Here is a 24,218-nt window from a genome sequence, read left to right on the forward strand (position 1 = left end):
GTGCTGAATTCTCTTAGCTTTTGCTTGCCTGTAAAGCTTTTGATTTCTCCATCGAATCTGAATGAGATCCTTGCCGGGTAGAGTAATCTTGGTTGTAGCTTCTTCCCTTTCCTCACTTTGAATATGTCATGCCACTCCCTTCTGGCTTGTAGAGTTTCTGGTGAGAAATCAGCTGTTAAGGTTATGGGAGTTCCCTTGTATGTTGTTTGTCATTTTTCCCTTGCTGCTTTCAGTAATTTTTCTTTGTCTTTAATTTTTGCCAAATTGATTACTGTGTGTCTTGATGTGTTTCTCCTTGGGTTTAACCTGCCTCGGACTCTCTGCGCTTCCTGGACTTGGGTGGCTATTTCCTTTCCCTGTTAGGGAAGTTTTCGACTTCCCTAACATGGGAAATATTTTCTCGGGTCTTTCTCTCTCTCTTCTCCTTCTGGGACGCATATAATGCGAATGTTGTTGTGTTTAATGTTGTCCCAGAGGTCTCTTAGGTTATCCTCATTTCTTTTCATTCTTTTTTCTTTATTCTGTTCCGTGGCAGTGAATTCCACCATTCTGTCTTCCAGGTCACTTATCCATTCTTCTGCCTCAGTTATTCTGCTACTGATTCTTTCTAGTGTATTTTTCATTTCAGTTATTTTATTGTTCATCTCTGTTTGTTTTTTCTTTAAATCTTCTAGGTGTTTTTTCTTTAATTCTAGGTCTTTGTTAAACATTTCTTGCATCTTCTTGATCTTTGCCTCCGTTCTTTTTCCGAGGTCCTGGATCATCTTCACTATCATTATTCTGAATTCTTTTTCTGGAAGGTTGCCTATCTCCACTTCATTTAGTTGTTTTTCTGGGGTTTTGTCTTGTTCCTTCATCTGGTACATAGCCCTCTGCGTTTTCATCTTGTCTATCTTTCTGTGAATATGGTTTTTGTTCCACAGGCTGCAGGATTATAGTTCTTCTTGCTTCTGCTGTCTGCCCTCTGGTGGATGAGGCTATCTAAGAGGCTTGTGAGAGTGTGATTTTCTGATCATTACAGATAGCATGCCTAATGTTTAGTATTTATAAAATTATATCCAGAATATCTTAAAAGGCATTATCAGCTTATGTCAAGATGCTACAGCTATTGTCGGGAACATCAGGGATTACTTGCTTAGCATCTACCTACTCAAGCACAAGGATGGGAGGAGGAGCATCCCAAGCAGAAAGTACAATATGTATAAAGATCCTGAGGTAGGAGAGAATTTGGCTTGTTTGAGGAGCTTGAAAGTGGCAGTGGGGCTGGAGTAAAGAGAATGAGAGGAGCAGGCACATGAAATGATATCAGAGGAGTTGGCAGGCATCTGTTTAATTAATGGTAAATGTTCTTTCAAATTTTGGTCTTTCTCCAATTTTATTTTTGTTTCTTGTTTTTTTTTTTTTTTTAGTTTCTGCTTTATAACAAAGTGAATCAGTCATACATATACATCTGTTCCCATATCCCTTCCCTCTTGCGTCTCCCTCCCTCCCACCCACCCTCCCTATCGCACCCCTCCAGGCAGTCACAAAGCACCGAGCTGATCTCCCTGTGCTATGCGGCTGCTTCCCACTAGCTATCTACTTTACGTTTGGTACTGTATATATGTCCATGCCTCTCTCTCTCCCTCAACATTCCACACATGACTACACTCACTTGATTCTCTTACAACATTTTCATCTTCTATCTTTAGTATCCTTCATGGATTCATCTTCTTCCCGTTCTTTAAATATTGATGTTCTATTGTGTTCTTCCTGGGTGCACATATCTCCTTACTCTCTACACTGTCTCTCAAGATCTTGGCCACATTCATACCTCCATGCTGATGACTCCTAAATCTGAGTCTTCCTTCAGGATCTCTCTCCCAAGCCTTTGGCCTGAATATCCCACACATTCTAACTCAGTCTGATAAAACTGAAATCACCTTTCCCTCAAAACCTGTTACTTTTCCTACATTACCTAACTTTCTTTCAGGTAGGACTTTCATCTGCCCAAAGCCAGATTTTGGAATCATTCTTATCCTCCCCCTCACCCCCATGCTCTTATCTTCCACATCTAATCAGTCATCAAGTTCTTTCAATTTTACCTTCTAAGTAGTCTTGAATATGTTCTTTCCATACTACTTCTGTCCTCTGACCTAGTTTATGAACTCCTCATCTCTTTCTTTAACTACTGAAGTAACGCCCACTGGTCTCCCCTCCAGTCTGTCACCCAGAGAATAACCCAAATAATCTAAAATGGGAGGCTGACTCTGACTGTGGCTCCCCTTCTAGATGCTACTTCATCATCCATTGATTCAAGTCCAGGCTCCTTGGGGATAACATGATATTCCCTCAGTGACATCTCCTTTCACAGTATATTCTAGCAGTACTAAGCTACATAAAGTTCCTTGAACAAGCATGCATTTGCATGCTTCTATGTTAGACAGACTGAGTTAATAGATCCTTTTCTCTGCTTCCTCTACCACTACACCATATTTAAATTAGTCACACCCTTCCAAACTGAGCTGCAGGGAACAGATCTTAATCACATTTGGTGCCCTAGAGCTCAGCATTTGTTCCTTCATTCAATGTGTATTTATCAAGTGTCTACTACCCCCAGGGTTCTGGGAAAACAGCAGTGAACAAAACAAAGTCTCAGCCTCATGGATCTCACATTCTAGTGAGGGGACTCCAGGAGATGGCCTACACAGTAGGCACTCATGGCGAAAACTTTTGAAAATCAGGCAAATGAAAGAGTCTTCTTAAACTTCTGACTGAGCATACTGTCTGGAACATTGCTCTGACTCATTTTTCCTTTAAACAAGTATGGTGGTGACTAAAACAGTTTAAGCAACAGATTGAACTGCCCTATCTGTGGATCCTGTGGTCTTCAGCAAATGAGAATTCTCCTAACTAGAGTAGAAAACATTTTCCTGTATACATGGAGATATAACCTTATATTCAAACAATCCTCTGGGGTAAGTAGAGAACAGATAACATCCCACTGAGTTAGACATTAAGAAAAAGTTATAGAAAATTAAAGAATTTTAAAGATAGTTTAAAATACCATCACATTAATAAGCTATTTCCTTCACTTACAAACCCTATCCTGTTTATATTGGAAGAGAAAAATTGATGTTTTTCCTCTTTCTGTAAAATATGCTTATTAGATAACTTCCTAAACAACTTTTATTCATGGATGATGTATGTAATACATTAGTCACTATTCTCCACAAAAGGAATGGCTGAAGACAATAAAATAATTATAAAAAATGTATAAAGTTTGAAATAACTGTGTTCTCTTCTTGGCTTCCCCCATTTAAATTAGCTCTCTCAATTGAACATCTTTTTGGATTTCTAAACATCTATAGTTTTGCCTTTGCTGATTAACTTCCTCATAAGTATCCATGATTTTCTGAACACAATGCCCCATCACCCACTGCAACCCTAGAGAGCTTTTCTACCTCCAAGGAGTAAATTTCACTGATTTCCCTGCTTATTTCCGGAGCTCTTATACATCTCTATAAAGCTGTCTTGCAGGTGACTCAAACTAAACATGCCTATTTTCCCAACCTGTAGCCAACCTGTTCCTCCCTCTATGGCAGGGACACAGCTCAGTAAAGGACACCACCATCTATACAGATGCTCAAGCCAAAAATCTGGCATCATCCGTGATTCCCTCCCTCTCTTCCTTACCCCCATACCCCTTCTATCCCTAGCTCCCGTTGATTCTTTCTTCTAAATGTCCCTCAATCTGCTGTGCCAGCCCTACTATATTCTCCCTGGTTATCGCCCTAATATAGACCCTCATAATTTTTCACCTGGATTACTGCTTTATAATTGGTCACTAGTGCATCTATCATCCCCATGTCTATCCAGCCGATAGAGTGACCTTTTCAAAATGTCAGTCTGACTGTGTTACTGTCTAATTGACAATACTGAATGTCCTTCCATTGCCAACAAGGCAGAGAGCAAATTCTGCACTGTGGCTTCTGGGCCTCTTATGACCTGGCCCCCGCCTACCTCTCAAACATCATCTCTCACCACTCTCCTCCTAATCAAGCTATACCTAAATGTGCAGATTTCCTTGATACGACCATACTTTCAACCCCTTTACCTTTGTGCGAGCTTTTTCTTTGGCTCACCACATACTCTTTCTCCTTCTCTCGTAAAAGATCTTCTCTGACTCTCTGAGCCAGGTTAAGTTTCCCATCTGTTTGTTTCCCACACCCATCATGTTTTGTAACCACTTGTCTCACACCTGTCTTCCACTAGAATGTAAAGGCTAGGAGGAGGGACCCTGTCTGTTTTGTTCATTCCAGTATCCCCAGCACCAAGCACAATGTAATTAGAGTAAATATTTGTTAACTAAGTAAGTAGTGTGATTGTAACTAAAAACTCACTATTGAAAAGAATTGTGAGTGAACATAATTATTAGAAAACATAAATTGTTTTTTTCCCAAAGGCGTAAGTGGTCACATTTGATCTCTGGTGAATATCTGTAACATTCCAGAGTTTAAATCTTGAATGTTAAGTCTACAGTCATATTTGCACTTCATCAGACCTATAATCCAGGCTGGTGTTTAGCTGCCTGAGTTGACATCTGGGCTGACTCATTTTTTTTTTTTTTTTTTTTTTTTTTTTTGCTGTACACGGGCCTCTCACTGCTGTGGCCTCTCCCGTTGCGGAGCACAGGCTCCGGACACACAGGCTCCGCGGCCATGGCTCGCGGGCCCAGCCGCTCCGCGGCATGTGGGATCTTCCCGGACCGGGGCACGAACCCGTGTCCCCTGCATCGGCAGGCGGACTCTCAACCACTGCGCCACCAGGGAAGCCCTATCTGGGCTGACTCGTTTTAATTTGACTGTTTGAGGTTAGCTTCCACAGCTGTCGTAGCACTACGTTGTCAATCATTTGACTTTTAGATCACAATTTAACCTACTTGGAGGAAGAAAACAACAGCCTTCAGTAGACTTATTTCTCAGTCTTTTAGCAGAAAACAACTAGCTTTCTTCTCCATAGGTGCTCTTTCAGATTGTGTGTATTCTTTACAAGAAAATTAAAACAGTGAATGGGACTTCAGGCTATATTCCTAAGTTTTTAACTTTTCCTCAGTTAAAAATTGTAATATATGGTCTTCGAAAATAAAAACTGAGCTTTTCACAAATGCTAAAAACTAGCATAGAGCATCTAAGCCTACCTTCGTTAATTCAACAAATGTTCACCAGATACTTCAGGCTTGTGATGAGTGCTGTGGTGGAATTATATTTTGATGTACTTTGTAATGTGCTTTGATCCTTCTTGTTACCCTGTGACCCTTCAGACCCAACAGCCAGGCCTTCTACTTATATGTGTCAGGGAAGGGTTTTTACAGAACAACACAGGAGAAAAACATCCTAGACTTGTAAGCTTTAAATTCTAAACCCTGAAAGACTTGGAACATGACATTTTTAAAAACCATGTAATCAGTTGGCACATTTCTTCCACCCTCAGATTAGACAAAGAATCTATGCCAAGAGAAGAGATGGGGAGCAAAGAAGAGAAGAGGGGAGAGAAGCAGAGGGGGAAGGAGAAGAGAAAGGAGAGAGAAGGGGGGACGGGGGGGAGGGTGGAGGAGGAAGAGGGGAAGGGAGAGCAGGAGGGAAGCAAAGGAATGAGGTTCTGGGATACAGGGCCCTGTTGCAGACCTCCCTGGACTCTATCTCCTGGTAGGCTTGGGGGTCTAAGAGTACATGAGAACTCATTCTACCTTTCCCTGGTATGGCTGTGCAGAGCAACAAGGCAGGAGAGTTTTCCTGCGCTCATCATTGTACCAGCTAAGATCTAATGAGGAAAATAAAAACAACTCTAATTTCAAACTGAGGAAATTTAGTTGTGAAAGAGAATTGACGACCTAGGTGTTAGAGAACTGAGGAGCCTAATGGAATAATGACAAATCTAGAGATTTAGCAGCAGGAAACCACTACCACCCCTATGCTGGAAGGACAGTGGGAAGCAATGGTGTTTATCAGAGCCCAGAGTCCGAGGTCACGAGGGAACCTAGAACCACAGCAGTTCTGACTAAAGGGACTAGATCACAAAAGACGTGCAGCTGATGGTAATAATGAAAAGAAAGGTGGAGGAAAACCCTGGCCTCTCCCTCCTTCTGACCCTCCCATTGTGCACAAATGCCTCGTAAGCACCAAACCCAACTGGAATCTAACGGACATGAATCAGCCATTCTGTAGGAGAGTGAGAAGGGTGAGGCATGGGTCTGAGGGCAAATACACCCAGATGTAACAGCAGGAAAATGTCTGCAGGGGATGTCTGGGATTGTGGACCTAAGAAGGGCCTCACAGAGTCCCCATGCCCCAGGATGACCCAGAGGGGCCCAGAGCAAGGGCCCCTATGACAAAGGAGCCTGAAGACTTGAAGGGGGTCTTGGAGCCAAGAAAGGGAAGACACATCAGGAATTTACCAGGAAGGAAACCAAGTGGGCCCTCAGACATCTCACTGGATTCCACCTTGGACAAAAGACAGCATTGAGAAGACCAGGCTTGATTCCACCATGAGTTGACTCCATGTAACTGCCCTGAGCTCCCACTCCCATACTACATTTAGACAACACTCCAGGGAAGGAGAGAGGAGACCACCTAGCAGAATGGAGGCTGAATCTAAATTCAGTCTTAGATAAAGAAAGGAAAGAACCTGAACGAATGAACAGACATAGGTATTTAAAAGAGCCCACTGAATATGTAGGGCAGGATGGACATATAACACAGGTATCAGTAATGCAGTGAGAAACAGAAACAGGTCGTGTTAAAGAATGCACTGTGGCTGGAGACGTACATAGAGAAGTTCCTGTACTTGCCTGTAAGGTAGGACTTCTCAGAGAAGGCCTCAGAGACAGGTGATATTTGATGAGCTTGAGGGATGAATAGGGATCTAGCAAGCAGATGGAGGAGAGATCCTCACCTCTGTTGTCTTCTTCTATCCCTCCCAAAGCTCTGATTTTTAAGAGAAGCCAGTACATTCCTTATCTAACTAGAGTCCATTAAAGTCTTTCAGAAACATGACAGATCTCTGGGTTTATCTTCATTTTCATTAGTAAATGGGGCAGTGCTGGAGTGATAGGATAGGTGTGACCTGTGTTTCAACTCTGACGAGTAGCCACAGCAGCTTGCAAGAAATGAGTTTCTTAAAATGTAGCCTCTTATAGATTTGTAGAGGCCATTTCTAGACTTCAGTTTTGAACTAAGGACTTGGATCTCAAGGCACTCAGGTAGTCTTATAGAATATACAATCCACAGGAAAAATATACCTAAGCCATCCAAAATATATCTCCACAATAAGCAAATGTCTATAATTGAAACACGTTTCAGATCTATCACATAAAACTCTGATCTCTCAGGACTTTCCTCAAAATATTGTGTTTTGCCAATTTTTAAAGCAGAGAAACAAGACCATTGATTTACAAATAACCTCACCTATCGCTATTCCAGAAACAATATTCCCAAACTTGCCCTTTATAATCCAATATTCTAAGAAATAAAAATAATTGTTGTTCTCTCCATTGTTTACACAATGGAAAATGATTATATTACAGAAAGCAATAGAAGTCATTGAATTGTTTGAACACTTTTTTTTTTTTACCTCATTAGAGATGTCTGTTCCAGAGAGATCTACTGATACCAAAGAAAAGATGTTTACAATAAATTCAACTCCTAGGTCAGTCAGATGTTCACAATTTCGTAAACTCAAGTAGTTTAAATTAGAGCAGCTGAAAGAAAGTAGCATGAAGAGTTCATTTTAGCTTTTAATCACACTGTCAGTAGAAATTTCTTCATATTAAAAACTACTTGGGGAAAGCAAATGCTATTGAAACAAGGATTTTCCTTTTCTTGTCACAAAAGTAAGCTTAAACGTGTAAATAATTGGGGCTTCCCTGGCTGTCCAGTGGTTAGGACTCCACGCTTCCACTGCACAGGGCGCGGGTTCGATCCCTGGTCGGGAATTAAGATCCCACATGCTGTGGGCAGCACGGCCAAGGAAAAAAAAAAAAAGTGGGAATAATTGACATTACAAAGTTGAATGAAAGAGAGGTGGATTATTTTATAAAACATTCTGTGATTTCATTTCATATTGCAATTTCTAATAAGAAAAAATATATTACATGCATACAAAAACTATCATGTAAATACCACGGTGAATGACCACTAAAAGTGCAAAGTTAAATTTCTCACTTATCTTTACAAGATTGTTACAAGAATTGTACTTAACCTCTTAGTGTACACAAGACCTTTTACAAGTAAACAGGATCAAGAATAAACCCACCAACTAGAATAACCCTTGGGAAACACTGTAAAGGTTTACATAGAGATGATATCCTTGAAAAGTACAGAGAAGTCACCCAGGTATAGTTATTCATAACTTCATGAGTGATTCCATCTCAGACTTTCTCCAAGTTGAAATTTAATTAGAAACGTCTTAGATATAGTCAAAAGATTAATTCATTCCATGACTCCAATGTCTTATTTTGTTTCGCTGAATATTAGACCAGCTTCTGGGCATCCCTTATGTTTTCCAAATGGCTTCAAAAGTCTGTCTCTGATCTGTCCTATTAACAAATATACAATTACTAATAGCATGATGTAAAATATTATTGTTTTATCATACCGCACTGATAGTTTTGCAATGGAGGCATCACCCAGGTGGATACAGTTACTTAAATTTAGCTCTCTTATCTTTGTGCTTGCAGGACCATCAAGAAACTGCTTTAGTCCCATGTCACCAATTCTGTAGGAAAGAGTAAGAAAAGCTCTGCATGTGATTTTATGTATAAATATGTAGAATACTATTAAAATAATAGTTACTAAACCCAATACATTCCAAAACAGCAAGGTGATATCTATATCTGGTATTTTGCCAACATTTGTAAACCAAATTTGATTATATAGCTTTTATTTTAATAGAAAATATATAAATGATAATAATGGGAGAAATATTACTAAAAATGCTATTCCTATTCATTTGTTCATTTAATTAGGTGGCCTAATTATTAATAAAACAGATAGCCTATAAGGTTTCTTCCCTGGGGTTAAAATGTGATCATGTTAAACAGTGCCTGATGCAATCTGCAAAAGAAAAAGACAAAAACATAGGATAGGGAGAACCAAGCCTAACAGTCAAACTACTGTCAAAATCTTGGAGGAATTTCCACTAAGTACAAGTCAATTTAGCTGGACTGGAAACCTAATAAGTTACCTAAAGGTCCTTTCTTTCTGAAGCAGAGAAAATCTGATGCTGTAAGAAGGTCTTGACCTCAGTCTTCCCATACGTTCCTTAATCATAGACACCTATGTGTCAGTGCCATCCCTTCCACCCCTCCCATGTAAGTCCACATTTATAAATGATTCTCTAAATTATAGTCAACCAGAAACACAGTTATAATAAAATGACAACAAAAACAAAGAAAATTGTGCAGTGGTATTAGGTAAAGGTAAATAAAATTAACACAGGGGTGATAGTTTTACATAGAGTTAGAATACTATACTAGTAAAAATATTAAACAAGACTAACAGGGTAATTTTACATTGATTAGGTATCACCCCAATGAAGATAATATGGTTGGGTATAGAATTTGGGGATCATATTCTTTACTGCCATGAAACTGCATACAGTGAAATGGTGTAATGATGTAACAATTTAAAAATATATATATACATGTGTGTGTGTGATCAAAAAAAATCAGACTATCCGTAGAAATTAACACAACATTGTAAATCAATAAAATAATTTTTTTAAAAACTCAGGGTGGTTAAAACTCCATGCTTCCAATGCAGGGGGCACTGGTTCGATCCCTGGTTGGGGAACTAAGATCCCACATGCTGTGCAGTGCAGCCAAAAAAAACCAAAAAACAACCCCCCCAAAAAAAACCCCTAAAAAATCAGGCTGGCCTTGGATTTCTCCTCTGCAACAGAAATACCGAACATAAAAATGTATATATATTATTTAACAATATAAACAATATTAATAAAAATATCAATTATAAATATATTTTCTGTTACAGAAGAGAAATCCAAGGCCAGTCTGGCTCCTTTTTTTTTTTTGGTAATTTTAGTCATGAACTTTTATGCAACATATAATATAGCATAAATCCAAAATGAAAGAAAAATAAAAATTCAAAAAGAACTTAAGATATAATTTTGTATTAGACTTAGCTTTTGACAAACAAAAAAGGGGCCTAAAGTTTAAGTAATATAATTAATGTAATTTAAGTTCCATGGACTATTCATATATATTCAACATGATAAACAACATAACCATCATCTTTTTCACCAGCATTACCCCTAAATAAAGATCCCAAAAGACAGAAGTTGTGCAGGCTGTATTTTTATACCATGATGTCATAAAATGAAAAATAAGTAACAATGATAATTAGATATAAACTACATGGATATCTGAATACATTTTTAATAAATAATTCTTGGGTAGAGAGAAAATCAGATAAGTATTATAAAACTATATATCTTTCCAAAATTTATATATTTAACATAATTTCAATTAATATCTCAATAGGATTTTTTTCTAAAATATGACAAAATTATTCTAAAGTTCACTTGGAAGAATAAACTGGCAAAAATATCTAATAACTTAAAAGAAGACTACTAATAAAGAGAGTCTCATTCTATTAGATATTAAAACATATTATAAAGCAGTAATAATAATAAAGGGTAACATTTCTTGAGTGCTTATTATGTGCCAGACACTATTCTAAGTACATTACATGAATTAACTTATTTGATCCTCACAACAATCCTGAGTATATACTCTTTCTTTTCCCCATTTTACAGATAAAGTACTGTGCAAGATTAGACAGAAAATAGATAAGTGAATGGAACAGAAAAGATAGCCTGAAAACAGACATTTATATACTAACACACACACATATACTGACATGTGTATGTGTATATATATGGATGTGTATATATAGATGTATATATACATTTATATGATAATCCTGGAGGCATAAAAGCCAATAGAAAAGGACTTTTCAGGTAATGGTCCAAGTTAATGGGTTAATGCAGTTAATCCTAAACCTGGCTGTGCATCAGAAGCACCCATGTTGTTTTTTTAAAAATATATAAGCTAGTGTTCCATCCCTAGATATTCAGATTCAGTAGCTCTGGGGTAGGGCTTGGGCATATGTAGTTTTATTCAGCTCTTCAGGTGATTCTGCTGCCCTGGAATTTTCACTTTTAAATCATATATATTTTTGAAATTTATCTTTTTATTACTGATTCCTAATTTAACTGCATTGTAGTTAGAAAATATAGTTTGTTTGTTACCAATACTATGAAAGTTGTGGGAACTTGCTTTAAAACTTCATACATAGGGGCTTCCCTGGTGGCGCAGTGGTTGAGAGTCTGCCTTGCCGATGCGGGGGACGCGGGTTCGTGCCCCGGTCCAGGAGGATCCCACATGCCGCGGAGCGGCTGGGCCCATGAGCCATGGCCGCTGAGCCTGCGCGTCCGGAGCCTGTGCTCCGCAACGGGAGGGGCCACAGCAGTGAGAGGCCCACGTACCGCAAAAGAAAAAAAAAAAAAAGAAAACACAATAAAACTTCATACATAGTCTATTTTTTGAAGGATTGATATGTGGTTGAGAAAAATGTATACTTTGACTCTCAAACTTCCTGTTTTAGGTGTATCTCTTATAGATGAATTTAAACAATCTAATCTGAAACGCTGATATTAAACCTTCTCTGTCTTTTGTTATACTCTATCACATTTTTCTTTTTCTTTTTTCACTCTACTGTCATTTCTTCAGTTATCTTCCAGCTTTGTACTTCTCTCTTCAGTGAGTTCTAATCTGCTGATAAGCAATTCATTTTCTTTATGTCAATAACTATATTTTTTATTTCTAAAAGTTCGTTTTTCAAGTAAACCTAGTTATTTTTATCACATTTTGTTGTCTGCTCATGTTTCTGGTTCCATTATTTATTTCTTCAAATATTTCATACATAGTTACTTAATATTCTCTGATAATTCTAATATATGAATTATGGAAGTTCAAATTTATTTTGCTTCATGGTGACTCATATCTTTGTACATTTGATGGTCTTCAGTTGTGAGCACCTATTTATTTGACTTTAACCTATGGGAACTTTGGATGCCTAAAGAGAAGGTGCTTTCCTTCAGAAAAGCTTTGAGCTAACTTCTTCCAGGGGCCTCGGTACTATCTACCTGAGACCACTTTGTCCCCCTTGAAGAGGTCCAGAGACTGCAGAAGTCTCATCCTGCTTCCCTATCTTGAGTCTCGCTAAAACTGATTGTCTCAATGCCTATGTTGAAATGAACATTTATGCTCATAGCAGCTCTATCTTTTATGTTTGCTTGGTATTCACTGTTCGTCTTAGAGAGTCTACTCATTGAGAAGGTGGTGAAGAATCATGATATTGGATATTGAATATTTCTCGTACTCTTTGTGGGCTCAGCAATGTATTGAAAGTATGTTTCATCCAAGATCTAAATTGTTTGTAGCGAGGAGTCCTTTGAGGTGTTTTGTCAACTATGCTGCTGGACGCAGAAAAACCTCCATTTCTTTTTAAAATTAGGTAACCTGCAGAAGCCTGAGTGAAATATATGAATGCAATTCAATTTTATTTCACATGTTAATACAGATAGGGTTAGCTGTTAGACACACACACACACACACACACACACACACACACATCCTGCTTGCATTATGGTGCCAGCTTGCTCATGCGCTTGCAACCAAGATGCCAGCTGGAACTTTAATCATCCGAAGGACTGACTGAGGGTGGAGGGTCTGCTTCGAAGTTCACTCACATGGCTGTTGACAGGAGGCCTCAGTTCCTTGCTGGCTGTTGACTGGAGGCTTCATTTTGTAATCCAGGTTTTTCCCATTTCAAATCCTGTCTTTACCTCCCCTCCACAACCCATGGTGCCTCCCCATTTTAATAATAGGGAACATGGGTTAAGATTTTGTGTAGCTTAGCTTATTACTCTGACTTGTCTTATGTTTTCCCAAATATTAACCAATTTCATTATAAAGCAAATGCTATTTTGTTATCATCTGGGCCTTTAATATTATAAGAAATTTATACAAGCAAGAGGCTGAGATATCCACCAGGGAAGAAATTTTAGCAAGAATTTGATCCTTGCCCACCTGAGAATACCAGGATAGAAGCCCATTTGTAACCCAGCTAAAGAAAGGGTTTCAGTAAGAACTTGCCATCTGTCCATCTGTGAGCAAACCCACACAGAGGAGAAATATAACTAGTACCCAAGAGGAAACACTTCAGTAAGATTGGTTCTTCATAAGCAAGTTGGAAAGTCCATTTGGGAAAAAGACCTATTAACTGAACTAGCTGTGAGAACCTTCACTAGGAAAGGTAGCCCATAAGTGTTCCAGCAAATTCATTTAATCTTACAAGGGCCTGTGTTCCACATATCCTGAGCATTCCCTGACAATCTCCCCATGCCCCTACATAACTAGTCTGGGTTGGGTGCCCCTCCTTTGTTTTACTGCAGAACTCTGCATTTACCTCCACTTGGACTCCTGACTTTCATGTTTACTCTCCTAACCAATGAGCATCTTGAGGAAGTCTGAAACATTCTAGATAATCAGTGTTTCTTGACTGAATGACTCATTACCTTACACAATTTGCCAGATTCAACACAGTAAGCTGCTTCAGAGCTGAGAGTGACTTGAGGCTACCATCTGTTATTCCCTTGCAGTCCACCATGTAAATGTGACTGATATTTGGAGAATTCTTGTTATAAATTTGAAGCACACATCGGTAATCCTTTTATTTCCTGTTTTTTTTAAAAAAAGAAGTATTGTATTTGAATTGCCACAAGATTAAAAGTAAAAATTAATGCTAAACCACTTTTTAACATCACAGACCTTCAAATCGGATCTTTCTGAGGTCACAAGTAGAAGGAGCTTTGAAAGTACAATTGGAAATATGTGGTGCACCAATGAAAACTACTGATGTAATTCGATGGCATTTTTCAATTAAAGCCTTTAGAAGAAAAAAAAAAAGATTAACCAGAGTATAGAGAACAAGCTTATGAAAGTGATGAGGTTATTTTTTTCCTCTCAATATTTTCAGAAACAGACACATTAACTATTAAATTGTCCTAATTTCAAAGAAAATGGGACGTTTTTTCAATATATTTTAGTACACTTTCATTTGATTAATGCATAGGAATCAACTAAATGATGTTACAAAAGTAAGGGAGGGCTTCTCTGGTGGCGCAGTGGTTGAGAGTCCGCCTGCCAATGCAGGGGACACGGGTTCGTGCCCCGATTCGGGAAGATCCCACATGCCGCGGAGCAGCTGGGCCCGTGAGCCATGCCCGCTGAGCCTGTGTGTCCGGAGCCTGTGCTCCGCAATGGGAGAGGCCACAACAGTGAGAGGCCTGCGTACCGCAAAAAAAAAAAAAAAAAAAGGAAAACATGAGAAAATGGAATGCTGAAAAGAATCACTACATTTAGAAGCTTGACATGTAGAATTAGACTTAAAGTTTATGCTTAAGCTACAATATCACTGAAATAAAAATATCCTAACTGTGAAACGAAGCTTCTCAGGGTATTTAAGGATTCAAATGTTCAAATGTGTGTGTATAAATTTCCTAATGATTTTCTTATATAAAAAGACTAAAATGAAAAACCCATTCATATTTTTCAATAATTCAAGCTGCTAGAAAATGTGCCAACCAAATGAGACTGAAAAGAAAATATAGTTTCCAACTACGTACTTTTACACAGTTGTCCATCAGAGTTGGCATGTCATTGATGGTCAGATGCCTAATCCCACTGCAGCTGTTTGCAATGTTCCTGAAGCCTTGGACTGAAATCTGAATTGTACAGAGTTGGTGAAAATGTGGGAGAACCCATTAGTATGACCTCTAATAAGACCCTAAGATAGTAATAGCCAAAGTTATGTCATGATTTTGCTACTGTGTTTTAAAATTGAAACCATAAAATATTGCAGACATAAAAGGAAACAAAGAATCTAATCTTGATTTCTTTAATTTTATATGTATGTTTTGTGAAATTATCATCACAGTTAGTCTAGTTAACTTGTTATTCTATTTTTTATTGAGGTAAAATTCATATAACATAAAATCAGTCACTAAAAAGGTCATTTAACCATTCATAATTTTGTATAACCACAACTTCTACATAGTTCCAAAACATTTTTATCACCCTAAAAAGAAAGCTTTTACCTATTAAGCAGTTGCTCCCCATACTCACCTTTTCCCAGCCCCTGGCAATCACTAATCTGTTTTCTGTCTCTATGGATTTACCTATTCTAAATATTTCATTTAAGTGGAATTATACAGTATGTGGTCTTTTGTATCTAGTTTCTTTCACTTGCCTTAATATTTTTGAAGTTCATCCACAATGTGGTATATATCAGTACTTTATTCATTTTTTATGGCTGAATAATGTTCTGTTTTATGGATATACCACATTTTGTTTATCCACTCATCTGTTGATAGATATTTTGTATATTTTGAATAGTGCTGCTATGAACATATATGTACATCTATTTGTTTGAGTACCGGTTTTAAATTCTTTTCAGTTTATACTTAAGAGTGAGATTGCCAGATCATACGGCATTTCTATGTTTAACTTTTTAAGGAACGACCAAAGTATTTTCTACACTGGCCGTACTATTTCACATGCTCATCAGCAATCTACAAGGGTTCCAGTTTCTCCACATCTTTGCCAAAACTTATTTTTTATTTTTCCATATTTTCCTTTTTCAAAAAATTTCCTAATGAGTTTGAGGCGGTACCTCATTGTGATTTTGATTTGCATCTCCCTAATGACTAACGAGATTGAACATCTTTTCATGTGCTTATTAGTCATTTGAATGTCTTCTTTAGGGAAATGTCTACTCAAGTCCTTTGACTAATTTTCAATTGGGTCATTTGTCATTTTGTTGAGTTGTAAGAGTTCCTTATATATTCTGGATTCTAGACCCTTAGGTATATGACTTACGAATATTTTCCCCATTCTTTGTCTTTTCACTTTTTAATAATGTCCTTTCATGCACAGTTTTTAATTTTGATGAAGTCCATTTCTCTGTTTTTTTCTTTTGTTGCATATGCTTTTTTTTTAAGCAATGAATTTTTTTTAGCGTTTTTTTTTGAGAATTTTAATTTTTTTAATTAGTTTCTGCTTTATAACAAAGTGAATCAGTCATACATATACATCTGTTCCCCCATCCCTTCCCTCTTGCATCTCCCTCCGTCCCACCCTCCCTATCCCACCCCTCCAGGTGGTCACAAAGCACCGAGCTGATCTCCCTGTGCTATGTGGCTGCTTCCCACTATCTATCTAGCTTACGTTTGGTACTGTATATATGTCCATGCCTCTCTTTCGCTTTGTCACAGCTTACCCTTCCCCCTCCCCATATCCTTAAGTCCATTCTCAAGTAGGTCTGTGTTTTTATTCCTGTTTTACCCCTAGGTTCTTCATCACATTTTTTTTTCTTAAATTCCATATATATGTGTTAGCATACGGTATTTGTCTTTCTCTTTCTGAGTTACTTCACTCTGTATGACAGACTCTAGGTCTATCCACCTCATTACAAATAGCTCAGTTTCGTTTCTTTTTATGGCTGAGTAATATTCCATTGTATATATGTGCCACATCTTCTTTATCCATTCATCCGATGATGGACACTTAGGTTGCTTCCATCTCCGGGCTATTGTGAATAGAGCTGCAATGAACATTTTGGTACATGTTTCTTTTTGAATTATGGTTTTCTCAGGGTATATGCCTAGTAGTGGGATTGCTGGGTCATATGGTAGTTCTATTTGTAGTTTTTTAAGGAACCTCCATACTGTTCTCCATAGAGGCTGTACCAATTCACATTCCCACCAGCAGTGCAAGTGTTCCCTTTTCTCCACACCCTCTCCAGCATTTATTGTTTCTAGATTTCTTGATGATGGCCATTCTGACTGGTGTGAGATGATATCTCATTGTAGTTTTGATTTGCATTTCTCTAATGATTAATGATGTTGAGCATTCTTTCATGTGTTTGTTGGCAGTCTGTATATCTTCTTTGGAGAAATGCCTATTTAAGTCTTCTGCCGATTTTTGGATTGGGTTGTTTGTTTTTTTGCTATTGACCTGCATGAGCTGCTTATAAATTTTGGAGATTAATCCTTTGTCAGTTGCTTCATTTGCAAATATTTTCTCCCATTCTGAGGGTTGTCTTTTGGTCTTGTTTATGGTTTCCTTTGCTGTGCAAAAGCTTTGAAGTTTCATTAGGTCCCATTTGTTTATCTTTGTTTTTATTTCCATTTCTCTAGGAGGTGGGTCCAAAAGGATCTTGCTGTGATTTATGTCATAGAGTGTTCTGCCTATGTTTTCCTCTAAGAGTTTGATAGTTTCTGGCCTTACATTTAGGTCTTTAATCCATTTTGAGCTTATTTTTGTGTATGGTGTTAGGGAGTGATCTAATCTCATACTTTTACATGTCCCTGTCCAGTTTTCCCAGCACCACTTATTGAAGAGGCTGTCCTTTCTCCACTGTACATTCCCGCCTCCTTTATCAAAGGTAAGTTGACCATATGTGCGTGGGTTTATCTCTGGGCTTTCTATCCTGTTCCATTGATCTATCTTTCTGTTTTTGTGCCAGTACCACACTGTCTTGATTACTGTAGCTTTGTAGTATAGTCTGAAGTCAGGGAGCCTGATTCCTCCAGCTCCGTTTTTTGTTCTCAAGATTGCTTTGGCTTTTCGGGGTCTTTTGTTTTTCCAAACAAATTTTGAAATTTTTTGTTCCAGTTCTGTGAAAAATGCCAGTGGTAGTTTGATAGGGATTGCATTGAATCTGTAGATTGCTTTGGGTAGTAGAGTCATTTTCACAATATTGATTCTTCCAATCCAGGAACATGGTATATCTCTCCATCTATTTGTATCATCTTTAATTTCTTTCATCAGTGTCTTATCATTTTCTGCATACAGGTCTTTTGTCTCCTTAGGTAGGTTTATTCCTAGATATTTTATTCTTTTTGTTGCAATGGTAAATGGGAGTGTTTCCTTAATTTCTCTTTCAGATTTTTCATCATTAGTGTACAGGAATGCCAGAGATTTCTGTGCATTAATTTTGTATCCTGCTACTTTACCAGATTCATTGATTAGCTCTAGTAGTTTTCTGGTAGCTTCTTTAGGATTCTTTATGTATAGTATCATGTCATCTGCAAGCAGTGACAGCTTTACTTCTTCTTTTCCGATTTGGATTCCTTTTATTTCCTTTTCTTCTCTGATTGCTGTGGCTAAAACTTCCAAAACTAAGTTGAATAAGAGTGGTGAGAGTGGGCAGCCTTGTCTTGTTCCTGATCTTAGTGGAAATGCTTTCAGTTTTTCACCATTGAGGACGATGTTGGCTGTGGGTTTGTCATATATGGCCTTTATGATGTTGAGGAAAGTTCCCTCTATGCCTACTTTCTGCAGGCTTTTTATCATAAATGGGTGTTGAATTTTGTCGAAAGCTTTCTCTGCATCTATTGAGATGATCATTTGGTTTTTCTTCTTCAATTTGTTAATATGGTGTATCACATTGATTGATTTGCGTATATTGAAGAATCCTTGCATTCCTGGAATAAACCCCACTTGATCATGGTGTATGATCCTTTTAATGTGCTGTTGGATTCTGTTTGCTAGTATTTTGTTGAGGATTTTTGCATCTATGTTCATCAGTGATATTGGCCTGTAGTTTTCTTTCTTTGTGCCATCCTTGTCTGGTTTTGGTATCAAGGTGATGGTGGCCTCCTAGAATGAGTTTGGGAGTGTTCCTCCCTCTGCTATATTTTGGAAGAGTTTGAGAAGGATAGGTGTTAGCTCTTCTCTAAATGCTAGAATTCGCCTGTGAAGCCATCTGGTCCTGGGCTCTTGTTTGTTGGAAGATTTTTAATCACAGTTTCAATTTCAGTGCTTGTGATTGGTCCGTTCATATTTTCTATTTCTTCCTGAGTCAGTCTTGGCAGGTTGTACATTTCTAAGAATTTGTCCATTTCTTCCAGGTTGTCCATTTTATGGGCATAGAGTTGCTTGTAGTAATCTCTTATGATCCTTTGTATTTCTGCAGTGTCAGTTGTTACTTCTCCTTTTTCATTTCTAATTCTATTGATTTGAGTCTTCTCCCTTTTTTTCTTGATGAGTCTGGCTAATGGTTTATCAATTTTGTTTATCTTCTCAAAGAACCAGCTTTTAGTTTTATTGATCTTTGCTATCGTTTCCTTCATTTCTTCTTCATTTATTTCTGATCTGATCTTTATGAGTTCTTTCCTTCTGCTGACTTTGGGGGTTTTTTGTTCTTCTTTCTCTAATTGCTTTAGGTGCAGGGTCAGGTTGTTTACTCGAGATGTTTCCTGTTTCTTAAGGTGGGATTGTATTGCTATAAACTTCCCCCTTAGAACTGCTTTTGCTGCGTCCCATAGGTTTTGGGTCGTCGTGTCTCCTTTGTCATTTGTTTCTAGGGTTTTTTTTTTTTTTTTTGCGGTACGCAGGCCTCTCACTGTTGTGGCCTCTCCCGTTGCGGAGCATAGGCTCCAGATGCGCAGGCTTAGCGGCCATAGCACACGGGCCTAGCTGCTCTGCGGCATGTGGGATCTTCCTGGACCGGGGCACGAACCCGTGTCCCCTGCATCGGCAGGCGGACTCTCAACCACTGCGCCACCAGAGAAGCCCTCTAGGTATTTTTTTATTTCCTCTTTGATTTCTTCAGTGATCACTTCGTTATTGAGTAGTGTATTGTTTAGCCTCCATGTGTTTGTATTTTTTACAGCTCTTTTCCTGTAATTGATGTCTAGTCTCATAGCATTGTGGTCAGAAAAGATACTTGATACAATTTCAATTTTCTTAAATTTATCAAGGCTTGATTTGTGACCCAAGATATGATCTATCCTAGAGAATGTTCCATGAGCACTTGATAGAAACGTGTATTCTGTTGTTTTTGGATGGAAAGTCCTATAAATATCAATTAACTCCATCTTGTTTAATGTATCATTTAAAGCTTGTGTTTCCTTATTTATTTTCATTTTGGATGATCTGTCCATTGGTGAAAGTGGGGTGTTAAAGTCCCCTACTATGATTGTGTTACTGTCGATTTCTCCTTTTATGGCTGTTAGTATTTGCCTTATGTATTGAGGTGCTCCTATGTTGGGTGCATAAATACTTACAATTGTTATATCTTCTTCTTGGATCGATCCCTTGATCATTATGTAGTGTCCTTCTTTGTCTCTTCTAATAGTCTTTATTTTAAAGTCTATTTTGTCTGATATGAGAATTGCTACTCCAGCTTTCTTTTGATTTCCATTTGCATGGAATATCTTTTTCCAACCCCTTACTTTCAATCTGTATGTGTCTCTAGGTCTGAAGTGGGTCTCTTGTAGACAGCATATATATGGGTCTTGTTTTTGTATCCATTCAGCCAATCTGTGTCTTTTGGTGGGAGCATTTAGTCCATTTACATTTAAGGTAATTATCAATATGTATGTTCCTATTCCCATTTCCTTAATTGTTTTGGGTTCGTTATTGTAGGTCTTTTCCTTCTGTTGTGTTTCTTGCATAGAGAAGTTCCTTTAGCATTTGTTGTAAAGCCGGTTTGGTGGTGCTGAACTCTCTCAGCTTTTGCTTGTCTGTAAAGGTTTTAATTTCTCCATCAAATCTGAGATCCTTGCTGGGTAGAGTAATCTTGGTTGCAGGTTTTTCTCCTTCATCACTTTAATTATGTCCTGCCACTCCCTTCTGGCTTGTAGAGTTTCTGCTGAGAGATCAGCTGTTATCCTGATGGGGATTCCCTTGTGTGTTATTTGTTGTTTTTCCCTTGCTGCTTTTAATATGATTTCTTTGTGTTTAATTTTTGACAGTTTGATTAATATGTGTCTTGGCGTATTTCTCCTTGGATTTATTCTGTATGGGACTCTCTGTGCCTCCTGGACTTGATTAACTATTTCCTTTCCTATATTAGGGAAGTTTTCAACTATAATCTCTTCAAATATTTTCTCAGTCCCTTTCTTTTTCTCTTCTTCTTCTGGAACCCCTATAATTCGAATGTTGGTGCGTTTAATGTTGTCCCAGAGGTCTCTGAGACTGTCCTCTGTTCTTCTCATTCTTTTTTCTTTATTTTGCTCTGCATCAGTTATTTCCACTATTTTATCTTCCAGGTCACTTATCCATTCTTCTGCCTCAGTTATTCTGCTATTGATCCCATCTAGAGTATTTTTCATTTCATTTATTGGATTTTTAATTGATGCTTGATTCATCTTTAGTTCTTCTAGGTCCTTGTTAACTGTTTCTTGCATTTTGTCTATTCTATTTCCAAGATTTTGGATCTTGGAAATAGAATCTTGGATCATCTTTACTATCATTATTCTGAATTCTTTTTCAGGTAGACTGCCTATTTCCTCTTCATTTGTTAGGTTTGGTGGGTTTTTATCTTGCTCCTTCTCCTGCTGTGTGTTTTTCTGTCTTCTCATTTTGCTTAGCTTACTGTGTTTGGGGTCTCCTTTTTGCAGGCTGCAGGTTCGTAGTTCCCGTTGTTTTTGGTGTCTGTCCCCAGTGGCTAAGGTTGGTTCAGTGGGTTGTGTAGGCTTCCTGGTGGAGGGGACTAGTGCCTGTGTTCTGGTGGATGAGGCTGGATCTTGTCTTTCTGGTGGACAGGTCCATGTCTGGTGGTGTATTTTGGGGTGTCTGTGGACTTCTTATGATTTTAGGCAGCCTCTCTGCTAATGGGTGGTGTTGTGTTCCTGTCTTGCTAGTTGTTTGGCATAGGGTGTCCAGCACTGTAACTTGCTGGTCGTTGAGTGAAGCTGGGTGTTGGTGTTGAGATGGAGATCTCTGGAAGATTTTCGCCGTTTGATATTATGTGGAACTGGTCTGGGAGGTCTCTTGTGGAACAGTGTCCTGAAGTTGGCTCTCCCACCTCAGAGGCACAGCACTGACTCCTGGCTCCTCAATTTGGCATGATTCGTTGTCTATTCATGTATTCCACAGATGCAGGGTACATCAAGTTGATTGTGGAGCTTTAATCCACTGCTTCTGAGGCTGCTGGGAGAGATTTCCCTTTCTCTTCTTTGTTTTCACAGCTCCCGGGTCTCAGCTTTGGATTTGGCCCCACCTCTCCGTGTAGGTCACCGGAGGGCTTCTGTTCTTCGCTCAGACAGGACAGGGTTAAAGAAGCAGCTGCTTCGGGGACTCTGGCTCACTTAGGCCGGGGGGCAGGGAGGGGCACGGAGTGCGGGTGGAGACTGCAGCGGCAGAGGCCAGCGTGACGCTGCACCAGCCTGAGGCGCATCGTGCGTTCTCCCAGGGAAGCCGTCCCTGGATCCCGGGACCCCCGCAGTGACGGGCTTCACAGGCTCCCTGGAAGGGCGGCGTGGACAGTGACTTGTGCTCGCACACAGGCCTCGCAGCGGCAGCAGCAGCCCCAGCGTCCCACGCCCGTCTCTGGGGTCCATGCTTTCAGCCGCGGCTCGTGCCCGTCTCTGGAGTTCCTCCAAGCAGCGCTCCTAATCCCCTCTCCTCGCGCACCAGGAAACAAAGAGGGAAGAAAAAGTCTCTTCCCTCTTCGGCAGGTCCAAACTTTTTCCCGGACTCCCTCCCGGCTAGCTGTGGCGCACTAGCCCCCTCAGGCTGTGTTCACGCCGCCAACCCCAGTCCTCTCCCTGCGCTCCGACTGAAGCCCGAGCCTCAGCTCCCAGCGCCGCCCACCCTGGCGGGCGAGCAGACAAGCCTCTCGGACTGGTGAGCGCCGGCCAGCACCGATCCCCTGTGCGGGAATCTCTCCACTTTGCCCTACCCAGGTACTTCGGGAGTTTCTTGCCTTTTGGGAGGTCTGAGGTCTTCTGCCAGCATACAATAGGTGTTTTGTAGGAGTTGTTCCACGTGTAGCTTTATTTCTGGTGTATCTGTGGGGAGGAAGGTGATCTCCGCGTCTTACTCTTCCGCCATCTTCCCCGGAAGTCTCCTTTTTAGCATTTTTATTGGAGTATAATTGCTTTACAATGCTGTGTTAGTTTCTGCTTTATAACGAAGTGAATCAGTTATACATATACATATATCCCCATATCTCTTCCCTCTCTCCCACCCTCCCTATCCCACCCTTCTAGCTGGTCACAAAGCACTGAGCTGATCTCCCTGTGCTAGGCGACTGCTTCCCACTAGCTGTCTATTTTACATTTGGTCATGTATATATGTCCATATATACACTACCACTCTCTCACTTTGTCCCAACTTACCCTTCCCCCTCCCCATGTCCTCAAGTCCATTCTCTAGTAGGTCAGCATCTTTATTCCCATCTTGCCCCTAGGTTCTTCATGACCTTTTTTTTTTTTTTTAGATGCCATATATATGTGTTAGCATATGGTATTTGTTTTTCTCTTTCTGACTTACTTCACTCTCTGTGACAGACTCTAGGTCCACCACCTCACTACAAATAACTCAATTTCGTTTCTTTTTATGGCTGAGTAATATTCCATTTATATATGTGCCACATCTTCTTTATCCATTCATCTGTCGATGGACACTTAGGTTGCTTCCATGTCCTGGCTATTGTAAATAGAGCTGCAATGAACATTGTGGTACAAGACTATGCTTTCAGGGATCATTTCTATAGTTCGTTGCATATGCTTTTGATGTCATATCTAATAATCCATTGCCAAATCCAAGGTCATATAGATTTACCCGCAGTATTTTCTTGTAATTTTTATCATTTTAGCTCTTATATTTAGGTCATTGTTCCCTTTTCAGTTGATCTTTATATATGGTGTGAGGTAGGGATCCAATTTCATTTTTTTTTGCATGCATATATCTAGTTGTCCAGCACCAGCTGTTGAAGAGAATATTTTTTCCCCCACTGAATGGTCTTGGCACCTGTGTTGAAAATCAATTGGCCATAACAGTATAGGTTTATTTCTGGACTCTCGATTCTATACATCTGTCTGTATGCCAGTACCACACTGTTTTGATTACTATAGCTTTGTATACTGATTTCTTTCTTTCAACTATCATTATCCACATTAATGGAAGCAGCAGTGGTAGAGTATTCAAAGTAATTACTGATCAAAAGATCAAATATCTTCGCCTATGAATGAATTACCTTAAAATAACATGTTATTTAGGCTCCATTTCCTAACAAATGGTCATGGATGGGAAATGACGTACCGATTCAGTAATGGGAAACTGAGACTCTATCCAGAAACAA

At 39.1% G+C, this 24,218-nt stretch overlaps 1 protein-coding gene across 1 annotated transcript in view; it reads right to left on the minus strand.

Moving 5' to 3' along the window:
* FBXL13 (F-box and leucine rich repeat protein 13) overlaps window positions 1-24,218 on the minus strand; it is a gene marked incomplete at both ends in the record, with an annotated part of 192,162 nt that overhangs the window by 38,198 nt on the left and 129,746 nt on the right. The window contains 6 exon segments of the mRNA XM_081244099.1: window positions 7,612-7,738; window positions 8,635-8,754; window positions 13,639-13,762; window positions 13,765-13,800; window positions 13,892-14,009; window positions 14,749-14,847. Of these exon segments, the coding sequence (XP_081100225.1) occupies window positions 7,612-7,738; window positions 8,635-8,754; window positions 13,639-13,762; window positions 13,765-13,800; window positions 13,892-14,009; window positions 14,749-14,847 (624 nt within the window).

Source organism: Mesoplodon bidens, assembly GCF_964165515.1.
Source record: "Mesoplodon bidens genome assembly, chromosome: 9".
Lineage (NCBI taxonomy): Eukaryota > Metazoa > Chordata > Mammalia > Artiodactyla > Ziphiidae > Mesoplodon > Mesoplodon bidens.